The sequence below is a fragment of the Lichenostomus cassidix genome, chromosome 2 (assembly GCF_008360975.1).
Source record: "Lichenostomus cassidix isolate B80296 chromosome 2, HeHo_3.0, whole genome shotgun sequence".
Taxonomy (NCBI): domain Eukaryota; kingdom Metazoa; phylum Chordata; class Aves; order Passeriformes; family Meliphagidae; genus Lichenostomus; species Lichenostomus cassidix.
This window is the reverse complement of record NC_139482.1, coordinates 125,364,160-125,378,493: the sequence shown is the minus strand read 5'-3', so window position 1 is coordinate 125,378,493 and position 14,334 is coordinate 125,364,160. Positions and strand designations below refer to the sequence as shown.

Genomic DNA, 14,334 nt, shown 5'->3' with positions numbered 1-14,334 from the left:
CTGGCCGCGCAATGTCCGGCCCTCGGCACGGCGGGCTGGCCGGCGGAGCGGGCGGCCGTAGCCCTTGTGTGCCCCCGAGCCCGGGCAGGGCCGCGGGGCGGAGCGGCTCCTCCGCGGGCGGGGGGCGGTGCTGGCGGCGGCGATGGCGGAGCTGATGGCGGCGCTGGCGCGGTTCTTCCGCCGCGGCCCCGCCGGCCTGGGGACAGCGCTCCGGCGAGAGGCGATGGGTGGCCCTTGGGGCCGCGGGCGGCTGGTGAGCGAGGTAGCCGGGGTGCCGCTCGGTGCGGGGCAGCGCGGCCGCTTCCAGGGGCTTCTTGGGATGGGCTGCCCCGGGAGGCTGGGGAGGCACCGTCCCTGGGGGCGTTTGAGGAAAGACTGGACGCGGCACGCAGTGCCATGGTCTAGTTGACGTGGTGGGGTTCGGTCGTAGGTTGGACCCGATGATCTCAGAGGTCTTTTCCCCCCATCTCCCTGTGTGATTCCCACGGGTGTGGCAGCCGCTCGCCTCCGCGGGGCTGCCGTGCCAGGGAGGGAGGCGGGCGGAGGCTCCGGCAGCGCCGGGCGTAGCGAAGGACTTGTTTGTGCCGAAACCGGGAGCGCTGTGCTCGCTTGAGCAACACGGGTTTGGTTTTTGCTCCCTACCTTGTGTTTGCTTCGCACTTAATGGTTTATATTCAGTATAACACGAGCTCTGTTCATGTTCTTAAGCGTAATCGTTAGCTCCTGTTGAATATACTTAAAATACTCTGCTGATGAAGTGGCGTTTTGTCTTATGAGGGTTTTTTAACATTTTGGTCTTTCCTGTGTTCGAAATCTGAAATATAACTGGTCATACAGACAAGAAAATCCCTTTTTAACCGGAAGTGATAATGTTCATTAATACCTGTCTTACGATTCTACACAGGTGCTTAGAAAAAGCCTTCAGACGGGGGTTGTGCTTTCAGCAGGGTCTGTTTTGGTTTATGAAGCTCATAAGCTGATTTCTGGCTTTGCTGAGGTTCGTGCAAGCTTCAAAGGTAATATTTTCAAATTTTGAAGTATTTTGGTTATTCTGATGTGGAACTTCAAATTTTTGGTTCCACAATTGTAAAGGAAAACAGTGTCATGCTTCTGATTTTTTCCATTAAGACTGCATGCAGTGTCATTTCGTGATAGGATGGTTTTGAATTGGTTATGGGTGGCCTTGTAGCACTTCAACAAGTGATTATTTCAGGTGTCACTGAAAGGAGATCTAGTAGCTTATCCTGTCAGGTGCACAAGGTGTATGATAACTAAATTGCTGCCCAGTCTGAAAAGATATGGGTGTGTTAGGAATGCACACCAAGACTTAATCTATTTCTAGAAACTTTAGTTAGTTCAGGTTTTCAGTATGAACACAGTGTGATTCCTGCTTAATCTAGTTGAGCAACACCAAGATAGTGCTTCATACAAAATTGAGAAATGTGTTCTACTTCTGTAACACTAAACAGGGGAAGCAAAGCCTTGGTTTACCTACCAGAAAACAATGTAAGAGGTGGTAAAATATCTTTTCATAACCTTTGAATAAGGATAGTCTCACTGTGGGAAGGACAGTAACAGTATCTTAAAAGATATTGTTGCAGGCTTAGAACTTGTCTGTCACATGGCAAATAAGGATTTTCAGAGTGAGCCTAACTGGATGCATGCTTACTGCATAGTTGAGGTAGTAACCACTTCGGGTAACCTGTTTCTCTGTGTCTCAAAAAGAGGAACATCTTAGGTGCTTATCCATATAGAAATAAAAATTCAGACAATAAATTTTTGAATGGATAAGGAGCTGTTTCATGTGCTATAGCAGAAGGAGCATCAGTGAGTAGATTTCACATAGCTACTCAGTACAGAAATAAGTAACAATAATGAGGAATAAAGAATTCATGGTTTCTCATGAGCAGCATAACACCACTTAGTTGCCTTTGGTCTTTTCAGTGTTTCCACTTGAATCTGACATTTATATTGCCAAGAAAAGCAATGCTGACAGGCTTTCTGTGCAAGACATGTAATAAATGTGGTGAAAATAAGGGTAATATAGAAATACCTGAAAAATACTCTGAATTAATAAAAGTATAGTAATTTGCATAAAACACCTTGTGGGAAATGCATTCAGAAGTTTTAAGTTCTGAGCACTTAGTCATTAGATATGTTAGTACTGCTCAGGTCAGCAAGCACATGGAATAGTTTAGTGAAGATAATACTGAAAATGTACCACAAAGCTCATTTTGAACACTCAAATCCAAAGTCCACATAGATCGTTATCTTTGAAAAGGTTGAAAGAAGACATTTACAGACAGCAAGGTTAAAAATTATCCAGAATGCACTGATTTATATTCTAGGATCTTTTTAAGCTGAAAAGGAGGTTTTTGTGCTCAGTAACTTTCAATGTTTTGCTTCTTCTGTAAAGAAAACTCTCCTGCCTTTAAACATAGCTACCATATTTACTAGGTAACTTGAAAAAGGAAACCTGATAAACATGCTTCATTTTTATGAAGGGGGTTAGAGCTTATGTTTTGACTTATAAGTTTGATCATGGACCCAGGACTAATACCAAAGAGACAATAAGCGTAGGTAAAAGGTCTGTAAAAAATTAGACAAGGCTTTTGACTTAAAAGGTAATTTTTTGATGCTTTAATGTTGGCAGAAGAGTAAACTTGGAGTTTGTTCATCTCCTGTACAGTTACATACTTAAACAGAATTATCTACCTGCTCCCCTATGGGTATTTTTCCTTCTAATTCCATCTGTACTCATTCTATAATCCTATATTGTGTGGTGTTTGATAGTTCTGTTTCCTGTACACTGTTCTAAGTACTAAATTTGTTTATATATTGTTATATTGATATATTATTATATTAATCCAGTTGTGGAAATTATATTCCCCGACCTCTGTTGTGTTTTAAAGTATTTTCTAGAAAAAGGAAGTATCATAAAAATAATGGTGCTTAGTTCATAAATTGATACTCTATAAAGCTGATTCTGATTTTCAAGATTATTTTTGCTTTTAGTATCTTGAATACACAGGAGTTGCAGTAGATTAACTATATTTTGGAGTTGTGTTTGGAGTCCTTTGGAGTTGGAAAATCCAAAGGACTTCAGTCAGAAAACCTTTAAGCAATGTTTTGTTTTGGCTTGTGAGTAAGTAATGAGACTCACTCAAACTGCAGTAATACTCTGGGAAAACTGTGGAGTAATACTGAGAATGCAGAATATTTTTTAAAGTTGGGCTTTTTTTCATTGTTATTATTAAATTTAAATTCTCTACATATACTAATGGAGGGGCTTTGTTACTCTCAAATCGCTGCTGTACTTGCCCTCCTGGTCCATTTTCCATATATTTTTTTTCTTTTCTGCCATTTTCACAAGTTAAAAAATAATTTATTTCTAGTTGTCTGATTCACTGAGAAAGCCACCTTTGAATGGTAAATCTATTAAGCATCCAAAGCTGTCTTGCTGAAAGCTTGTAGTTTCACAGGAGAGGCACAGATTCTCATCCTAGTTGTGCATTGTGCATGATGCTTACTCAATCCTGCTGTGCCTGTAAGTTACTTGAAATGATGGTCAAAAAATGAGCTACATCATTTTCAGCTAGGTTGTCTTGCTCTGAAATGTTTTGGTGATAATGTCCTAATTAACTGTGATTTGTTCTTCTGTTTCCTCAACTTTAATTCCTTCATAAGTGGAAGATGTGATAGAACAAGCAGACTACCTGTATGGGAGTGGAGAAACTGAAAAGCTGTATCGGTTGCTGGTTCAGCATAAAGATAGGTACTTCATTGCCTTGGGACATTACTGTGGCTTCTTTACTGTGCTCTTCTGTATCAGTTTTTCAACTAATACTCTCACTGTAGAACGCTGAAGAACCTATTTTTCACCCTTATGTAAGTAGGAAAGAAGGACTTGTGATCTTTTTCCTCCTACTGGAAAAATGAATGAAGAAAGAAATGGTAATTGTGGAAGGTGAGGGTTAACCCTCAAGTTTTTCAGTTCTGCTTGTTTGAATCCCTTAAAATATGCTGCAAAAATTCTGAAAGACTCCATAAAGTTTCTATTAAAATAGTAAGCCAAAATTAAAATGGTAGTTATCTAAAGTATAGTGAAGTGCAAGCAAGTGTTCCATAACAGTATGTTAACAAAAGAAAGCTTAAGATCCTTTAGCTTTGGTTATAACCTACTGTGCACCATTTTATAAGGTGATGTAAATAAATACATAAATATATGGGCTTATGTGTTGGTGGTGTGGCTAATCTGTTTTTTCACTGTTTTTCTAGGAAGAATTTAATAATTTAAGTACAATTACAGGGAAAAAAGATGCACAATTTTTTAAGTATTCCAAGTAAACATCAATAAAAATCAGCAGAAATAATACCATGTAGCTAAGAACAGAGCAGCCCACCTTTTCCTTCTGGTGTTTGGAGTGGTACCATTGGGGTTTTTTAAATCTGTTGGGTTTTTTTTATTTTTTTGGGGTTTTCTGTTTATTTGTTGGGGTTTTTTTGAGAAAACAAAGACTTTTCTTGCAGATTTGTTTGCTTTGCATACCAGAATGGCAGAACAAAGGTATTGTCAGACAGTCTATAATGGTGGGCTTTCATTTGCTGTTTGTTACCTTGGGCTTGTACATACCATAGCATGACAAATGATACACAGTTGTCTTATCACCCACTTGAGATACACTTTGAAAGATTCCTTTCAAACCTTTGCTTTGTTTCCCTGACTGTTTTAAAACATGAGTGTTTGTGTTTCTAATCAGTGATGACGCAGAGTTGTTATGGCGGCTGGCGCGGTCATCAAGAGATCTGGCTCAGCTTGGTGGCACTTCTGCAGAGGAGAAGAAACAACTGACATATGACTCCCTTGAGTATGCAAAAAAGGCACTTGAAAAAAATGAATCAAATTTTGCAGCACACAAGGTGAGCCATGCAAAATAACCGAAATCACGTTTGTTGATTTCTGCTTATGGAAACCAGAACAAATGTCACTGTGCTGTATTAGCAAACTTCAGCATAATTTAACTTTGCAGTTGAGAATGAATGAGACTTACAGCTCTCCCTAACTTTTGTGGAATAGCTGAGTTCAGGTTTTTTCAGGTAAACTTCCTCTAGAGAAACAGAAACATTTCTGATTCAGTGTGTGCAGGACCATGGAGAGAGGTGACTGATTAGGGTGATTACAGCCGATGTAATCAGCTCCTCCTGCCCCAATGTAGCCTTAAAAATGTTGTACATGTCCCACTTTGAGCATGCTGTTTCTGGGCTTTGTAGAGTTCCACTGGAAATTGCAGGCCCTGGCTTCATTCTGCCCTTTATTTTTGGTGCTGCTTTTCTCACAGGCAAAGAGGTAGCAAAGTGTAATCACTTTCCTTGGCATCTTGGATCAGAAGAGGACGTTTATTCCATTACACATGCAGACCAGCAGCTTGCTCTGATGTTGCTTGAGCTGTTCACAACAAATGCTTCTTGCTTGTTATCATTTGTGGTGGTGGCAGCTGTTCTGGTTGCACATTTTTAAAAAAATAATAGTACATTTTTAATATAATACAGTGCTGTATAATATATAATAATATAGTGCTGTATTAAATGTTTTTGTTATTTGCATTACAGTGGTATGGAATTTGTCTCAGTGATGTTGGAGACTATGAAGGAATCAAGACTAAAATTGGAAATGCTGTTATCATCAAAGAGCACTTCCAGGTAATGCTTTTTTTTGCACATGACAATATTAGTGTGTCCAGTACACAGGTTATGTGACAGCTGGTAACTAATTTTTGGTGAAATACCTAAAGTGTACTTCTGTTCAGACTTCTTGTAGCACTTTGTTTTGTGGGTTACTGTGACGTATGCTCCAGAAATGCCTCAGAAACAATTACTACAAATTCTCTCCTGCAGTAAACTAAGTCCCTTTAGAAGGGAGTCTTGAAATAGATGAAGTGCTTTAGACACCTCTTAGGACTAGATCAAGTGTAACTGTGATATTGAGAAATGGCTGTGTGGCTGTCCTTTTAACTGTGGATTATGTAACAGTAAAGGACAAATACTGGAGAAGATAAAGGACTACTAATTTCATATCACCAGAGATTATATCAAAATCTGAACACGCCAAGTCTCAAATGCAACTTTTAATGACCTACTAAAGAGAAGTGCTTAGACATCTGTCAGTATCATCAGATTTTTGGATATGAGCTGCTTTAGTTGTGAACTGAATAAATAATGTGTTTTTAAATGTGTTTTAATCCACGTGTCAGAACAACTTCCTTATATATTGTGTTGTTTTTTTTCTCCCCTCATCAGAGAGCCGTTGAACTGAATCCAAAAGATGCTACAACAATTCATCTCATAGGGGTTTGGTAAGATGTATTTTCAAATTAAAGTTAGCACATGCCAAAGAAAAATGCAGGAGTATAAAATATTTTGCATGAATTGCAGAACTGGTTGGAACAATTTAGAATGTGCTTGTAATTGATGCAAGCACAAAAACATACTCAACAGGTATAGGATGTCATGCTTTGAAAACATCTAGCTGTTAAATCTTACGCAGTTCAAAAGGATGAAAAATAATTGTTTGTTTAATTTATTTGTATGGAAATACTAAAAACTCATTTTGCAGATGTTAAGTTTGCTTCACAGAATCCATAGTGGGCATCAGTGATAGCAAGTAGTGTTCATTTTGTTCTGGACTGCGTGAATGGAGTCAAAACTCAGTGCTGAATTTCAGTGATGGCTGCAATTTAATAAAATCTTGGAAAAGCTGTCAAAAGTGAGATGTATTCCTAAAATATTTCTGTTACTATCTGTCATGATACTGTATTTTAAAAGTAAAATTAAGTAAAGGGAGCTTATAAATGTGTATGTATTAACAAAAAGTCTTTGAAATTGAATTTACTGCCCAGTGAAAATGGTACTAAGAATTACTGTTACATAGCAGGCTAATGGTCCGGAAATAGAACTTCCCATACTGACCAGGGTATTGTGTGCAAGTGGTGTGATGGAAAGTAATATTGTCTATGTGCTAGTGAGAGACTCCAGACAGCACTTTTGGTTATTTTTCTGAAAAAGAACAAAGGCGTTACATTGTTTTACAGGAAATCTCTATTGTAGGATTGAGAGATTGAAAATAAAGAAAGGCAGTGTATTTTCAGCTGAAAAACTACTAAAAACCAGAGTCAGTTTCTCTGTGGTTTTTTTGACTCCTGAGTATCAAAGAAAACAATCTACTGCTCCAGAGATTTTTACTGTTTTAGAAACTTTGTTTTTTCAGCATCTACCATTCATTCCCACGTGATCTAACAATGGCAGTAGTCCAGATTTCTAAACAGAAGTATATGCTACCAACTGACTAAGCCTCAAGGTCATTTTGAGATAGGAAGCTCGTTCTGGAAAGTACTTAGGACATTGTTCCTAAGGAAAATTAGAAAAGATGATCAGAAATGTGAGATTAATACTGCTTTTGGCTCTAAAATATTCCCATGTTGTATATTTAAATATAGTCATTACTGAATGCCAGAGCCATCTTGATCAGAAACTGGCATTTGGTATCAGTGAATTCTTGAGTATTTTTCTCCTCTCTCTTTCTAGTCTATCCTGGACTGAACCTCTTTCTTATAAGGCACATCCAATGACAGAATTTCAGCTCAGACTGTGTATTCCACATCTTGCCCTACTCTCCTCCAAACATGTACAATTATTAATTTTTCACCTCCTGTAGAATGCTCTATTTTACACTGTGAATAACAATTGTAAACTCATTGTGGGAGCCTACTAAAGTGAATAGGATTGTTTAATGTTTACACCCAGAGTGTTCTGTGCACTTGAAATGCTTACAAATGTTTAATCATTCCAGCACCAATAAGATAGGTGATTGATTGATTACCTGTTATTTAGTAGATAGGCAAACAGCATAGCATGGCTTAGCCTAGAACACACTGGTTTGATTATTGAATTTATTTTCATTCTTATAGATCAGAGTCTCAGGAATGTACTGCAGATCTGCTTTTTATTAATAATTGAGAAAAGCAAAGTAGTGTTGAGGTAAGGCAATAACATTGCTCAGTTGTGCTGTTTTTGCAAACACATTAGAAAAAAATACACATAAATCATTAAAATCATTCAAGCTCAAAATCTGTCTCATGCTTAGTAACTGTACCAGTTTTACCTAATGTAGTTAGTTCCCAGTAAAACACACACCAAAACTTGTTCAGTAGCAGCTTCAAACATCTTGCTACTTTCTTGTTCTGATGTAAGAACATGCTTACAGAACTTGCAGTGTGCCTGCAGTTTTGACTCTTGGAATCAGCAATTATGACATCCAGTTTTTATGTCCAACAACAATTAGGAGACTTGCTTGAAAACAAGAGAAATGTGAAGGATACACATAAATGTTTATTTTTGCTTCAGGTGTTACTCCTTTGCTGAGATGCCATGGTACCAAAGAAAAATAGCTGCGACACTGTTTGCCACACCACCAACCTCCACATTTCAAGAGGTACAGTATAAAAGTGTTTCACAGATTATTATTTCCCCCATAAAGTGGATGATACAGTTTTATTTATTTTCCCGACAAAGCTGATTCTGCTTATGGAATAAGCATGGAGGTGAGCTTACAACTGTCAATAATAAAATGAGAATATAACAGGAGAGTAAGGGATATCTAAAAACATAAAAACCTTTTCATTTTCTTCAGCTGTAGCACACACAGAATAGTGAGAATTCTTTCATGTAGTTTGTACATTAGAAAATAAGCTATATGTAACATACTTTGTATTTAATGTTGTACTCCGTTGCAGATTGCTGTCTGTACAAGTCCAGTGCTGATGATTTATATGGTAGTGTTATGCCATGTACTTACCTGCTAGTCTTAATAGAATTTGTCCCCTTATTAAAAGCAAAAAGCAACAGCTTGCTTTGTTACTTAACATGAACAAATATCCTTTCATTCTCTGGTCACACACGGTGTGGGTTTTTTTCAGTTGAAAGTACTTTTTTTCATCTTTTCTATGAAGATTCCTTCTGTCATGCACTCTTAAGACATACTGTCCAGATGTTAATCTTTTAAAACAACGTGCATCTTATTTAAACACCCATACATATATAGAAACTTCACAATTAAATTGGTAATAGGAGAGTTTGCTGCAGCTGTTATAATATTTGTTTAGAGCTGTTACAATCTTTGTTTAGAGCAACCAGTAACTGTTTTGCTCTCTTAAGGTGAGGGGGGCAGGAGTCATTAGAAAGTAATTGTAGAAGGCTGCTTGCTGTTACACAGAAAGCAATTTAAGAGCTGATTGAAAAAGAAATAAAACTTTTTAATGGAATGTCAAGCTCACAAACTTTGCTGAAAAATCACTCTCAGAAGAATACAAAGTGTCAGCCAGGATTTCAAATACTGCAGAATCATGCCAGTCCCAGCACCCAGTTCTGTAGCACCTTAAGTTCCTGAAGAAGTAAACTTGTACTGGTAAGACTTCTGCAGTTTCAGTACAAAATCTGTTCTGTAGATACATCCACACTTCCAAGTTCTGTGAGAGTGTTTTCCCTCCAACTAGTACCATTAGAAAAAGGTAGGGATGGACTGAAATTTCGTATGTGCAGGATGGGAAACTAGTTGAAAAATGTGTGCATTTCATAGATGTTTGTCCTCATTCTTCATGTCAGAGCGTACTAACTGGTGCCCTAATGGGAGTCCTCTCTCAAATATTCATTAATGACCCAAATCACAGGATTTGTTCCATCTATTAAATTTATACATGAGAAATGAATGAGCAAAACTTCAGATGTGCTGAATAGTATAAATAAAATTCAAAATTATCATGACAAGTTGAACTGGAAAAACACAAGTTTGGTAGGAGCTAAGAGGAGGTACTGTACTTATGGAAAAAGTGGTAGGGGGATAGTTCTGTAAGTACTAGTTCTTTTGAGATAATGTCAAATCTAATTGTACATTGAATGAGAACCATCAGTAGCATGCTGAACTAGTGACAATAAGATCATGGACAGGAACTCCTTCTTCAGCTATGTGCCTAAGGCTCTAGTCTGACTATTATGTTGAGTTTATGCTCCACTTTAAAGAATACAACTTTGTCTTTAACAGGCTCTTCGTTACTTCCACATGGCAGAAGAAGGTAATACTTGTGGCTTTTTCTGACTGAAAAAGATGTTTCAGGAATGATGACCTGCAGTAAACATCTAGCTATCAGTATCACCTTAATAGCTGTAGCCACCAAACCCAACACAGTAGCATATGATCAGCTGAAAAACATGGTGGGCCAGTCAACACACTGGGCTCTTACATTGGAACATTTCATCAGAGATACTTAAAAGTATGTTACACACTTTATTAACTATGTTACACACTTAGTATACATCACAGTGTAATGTGAAAGTCTTTCAGAATAAGTATTAAAGTGAAATTTGTGACTTGCTGAGAATAAATTACTCTTCCCCAAGGAATTCAATTTGAGTACAGGGCGGCAGAAGAAACCAGAAAAGTGACTTTGTGTTACTTTTTCAGAATTTTCTTAAAGTTCAAAAGTCTGTATTCTAAATAGAACAACAGAAAAATACTTTTTATTATTTCAGCAGGTATGATCAGAGTGCCAATGTGACAGTTAAACTGTCCATGATATAAAATAAAATACAAATTTGTTGTTTCTCCAAGAATGAAGCCATAAGCAAAACTGACTAGGAGAAAGATAAAGAAGACAAGGGAAGACAGTGTTCTATGAATGATTTGTACATAGTTAAATCAGCATAGTGTGTCTTTCCCTGAGTGTCAAGTAATGCAGCTGTGAACAGTGAACTTCATCTCAAAATTTGCCTCCAAAACACCTCCATGTATTTTGAAACTTGATCTTAAATCCAGCAGCAGAGAAAACCTGTGCTATAAGTATGAACAGTCTTTATTAATGTTAGATCTTCCAAATATTTAATTAATAATTTTTATTAATTAAATACAAGACTAGTCTTTAATAATGAGTGATGGTTTGTAAAAGCAACTTTTAAATTTCTCCTTAAAAAATGTTCAGTGTGGATACAAATTTTCCCTTCATTTGCCCTTACCTATACCTGCTAAGCTGGTTGCATAGCCTGTTGTACCAATAGGTCCAGAAAAGCCCAAAATCTGCAAAGCAAAGCTGTTAGGCATTAAGCTTAGTCCTTTGCTTGTTATGTCATTTAATATATTAACTAACAAGCTGCTAGTTAATATAATTATATATGAGACCAAAGTCTGGCAAGTGAAAGTTTTACATTGACTTTTTCTGATCCAGTGCCAAACTACTGTATGTTTTCTGAAAAAAGTATCAAAGTGTAGTATATAGTATCAAAGTATAAGGTGCTGCTGATTCTCATTTATAGCTTTTCTCAATACAGCTGATCCAAATTTCTACAGCAAAAATTTGCTCTTTTTGGGGAAAACATACTTGAAGCTAAACAATAAGAAGATGGCACTTCTGTGGTTAAGCAAAGCGAAGGAGTATCCTGCACAGACAGAGGAGGACAAACAGGTAGGAAGTTAAGAACTGTTATAGTACAGTCATATATTGTACCCAACATGTGTGACATCATGGCAGGGGAATGTTTCCTGAAATCAATGCAGAGGTATTTATAGTTTGGCACCTGTAATTCAGAATTACATCAACCCCAAAAAATCCTAGTATGTTACTAGTCACCTCTGAAAACAGTGGTTGGAAATACTCTGTTTTATTCATAGTGGAGAACCGTTACCTTTTTTTCTTCATGTTATCTTTGTAGTGATAACAACAACCCGGCCTTAGCTGTGTTGCTGAAGTTCAGGCAGGCACCTGCACTAGCCTATTTCTGTGTGAACACAGATTCACTTCATATGCCTGAAATGGGCAAGGTAGGAATCTGATTTTGGAAGAGCTAACAATCAAATGAACACAAGGGTAACACACGGATATACCCAAACCTTAACACTGCAGTCCTTTCCAGGCCACTGGGGAGAGATTCAGATTATCTGAATAAAACAGATTAAGGTAATGTATCCTTGACAGCAGATCTCCAGTGCTAGATGACATGAGTCACTTAATTGACCTTTGAAACTGCTCAGAAGGATTCTGGTGTGGAGGGTAGGCATCTGCTACCTAAACATTCAAAGTGCTTCCTCAGGAGGTAATCCATTAGACTTGTTCATACCTGATAATGCATTCAGTATAAACCAAAGCAATTGCAGTTACCTTTCATAAACAATCCTGTTAGCATCACAATGAACAAAGCCTCATTTCCAATTGATTTTTCTTACGGCTGCTTGACCTCTATTTCATTTTGCATTTAGCTGCAATTGAGGTGCACATTCTGAATGTCCATACATTCTGAATGTCCTAAAATAAGAAGTACTCTGGTAGGATTTTGCATTTCCTACCTCAGAAAAAACACTACTGAGGTAGTGTTTCAGAATCGTGCTGCAGATTCTCTAGTAAGGCTCAAATTGTTTCTTCCAAAAGTGAGTTCTTTCAGTAACATCTTTCAGTGGGTATATGACTCTTACTTTCCTCCAGTGCCTTGCAAAATGTACAGGAATTTAAAAGCCTAAAGGAGTAATGGTCTTAGCTGTGTATGAAATTGGTTAGTTCTTCTGACAGCTACTAGTAGCTGGAGGCACATGTGAAACCAGTGATCCCAAAAGCTTGTTTTTCTTTAGGAACCCTACAAAAGGAATAGTCAGGAGTGAATTTTATGTAGTAGCCAAGTTGTTAAACTGCTGATCTCCTTCAGCTACTTGTTGCCTCCTGGTAGAAACATCGATTTCATAATCTTAGAGGGGTGCAGAGCTGCTGAACTGACAGAGGTGGGATTCTCCCCATAATCTGGGTGAATGTGTAAAATGCAAAGTTCATTGGGAACTAGACTTGATAGTCCACTATGAAGGAAACTGGCCTGTGCAAAGAAATTTTAATTCTTTCTCAGCATAACTGGGTTTTCTAAACATTTGTTACTGCAGATACTCAGAGGTATCTGGCTTACCTTATCTGCATGGTTTGCCATGCCACTACCAGAAGTTTATTGGGATGGAAGTCTTTTTGTGGTTTGAAGAAGGAGGAGAAGGTGTTGAGATCTTTTTGTTGCTCAGTTTGTTGTTGGAGGGGTTTAATTTGAATGTTAGAGATAATATTAAAATTTTATTAGGTTTTAGCCATAAACCTTAGGCATGAAGAGCCTCAGAAATGGTCTCACACTTCTTAGTCACAATCCAGTGTTGAAAACCCTAGGTTGGTTGGGTATGTTTAGAAGTAGGACAACTTCCTACATGCTGCTATTGGACTACAGCAAATCAAGAGCAAATATCTGTATTCAATACAAATAAACTTAGTTTATATAGTAAGGGAATTACACTGAAGACACTGGCTTAAGTGTTTTATTCCTATTCAAGTACTAAGCATTTTGAACTACAGAAGAAAAATTACTAGTCCTAGGAGTGTTCTGAATTACTGTAACTGCAGTGAAACATTTGGGTGCTTGTGAGGCAAGTTTTGCTAGGAGCACTTGCAACTACCTGGCACTGTTTTGTTACATTTATTTCTTTCAGGTTCAGAAAGAAGCTGTGGAGCTGCTTAATTCTATATAAGAAGAAACAAGGTAATGGAAATTCAGTGCCTCAGGTTTGAGCAGCATAGGAAAAAGGCCCCAGATACTACTTTGGTTTATTGAAGCTATTAATAAAAGTACAGCCCAGACCTTCTATCTCCTTCTCATTTCTATTAAACTCTCAACTAGAAGATCTTTCATTATGCAATCCTGTCTTGATTTACGTGGGAATGAAGGGGGCTTCATGGACAAGCAGTGTCTGTATTTAGACAGAAAAGGCTGGGAGAATAATTGCACAGGTTTTCAATGAAGTTTTTTACACTTTTAAACTACAAGTTATTTATGAGGAATAATATGAAACATGACTAGCGTAAGTTTAAAGAAAGGAGGGACAGGGTCATGACATAATTACAATCCTACAATTTTTTCTACAGTGTATTTATGTGAGGTTCAATGGCCTTCAAGAGTAACAGATGCTCCTACAGATTTATCATTAAGGCTGCACCATCTTGATTCCAGTACTCTTAAATGCTAGTGTGTGACTTTGCAGAAAGTGTTGTGGTTTAAAATAAAAAATGAACATAAAAAACAAGTAGGAAACATTTTTTAAAATTCCTTTAAGGGTGATATCAGCATGTGCAATGAGAAGCTTTCTGATGATTTAGCAGCAGTAACTGTTTGCTGGGTACACACACTTTACCCTAGACTGTCACAACAGGAGGAATTTGCAATCCCAGTATATTAGAAAGGAACTACTGTAGGGAAGCATATGGACTTCTGTTTGCA

At 37.8% G+C, this 14,334-nt stretch overlaps 1 protein-coding gene across 1 annotated transcript; it reads left to right on the top strand.

Annotated features, from left to right (window-relative positions):
• The first annotated feature begins 6 nt into the window (after positions 1 to 6).
• Positions 7 to 13,748, top strand: RMDN1 (regulator of microtubule dynamics 1). Its single transcript, XM_085053145.1, has 10 exons — positions 7 to 262; positions 905 to 1,016; positions 3,688 to 3,775; positions 4,761 to 4,920; positions 5,611 to 5,700; positions 6,298 to 6,353; positions 8,401 to 8,488; positions 10,094 to 10,124; positions 11,374 to 11,507; positions 13,550 to 13,748. The coding sequence occupies exons 1-10, from the start codon at positions 143 to 145 to the stop codon at positions 13,586 to 13,588; spliced, it is 918 nt and encodes a 305-aa protein (XP_084909271.1). The 5' UTR covers positions 7 to 142; the 3' UTR covers positions 13,589 to 13,748.
• Positions 13,749 to 14,334: the final 586 nt, after the last annotated feature.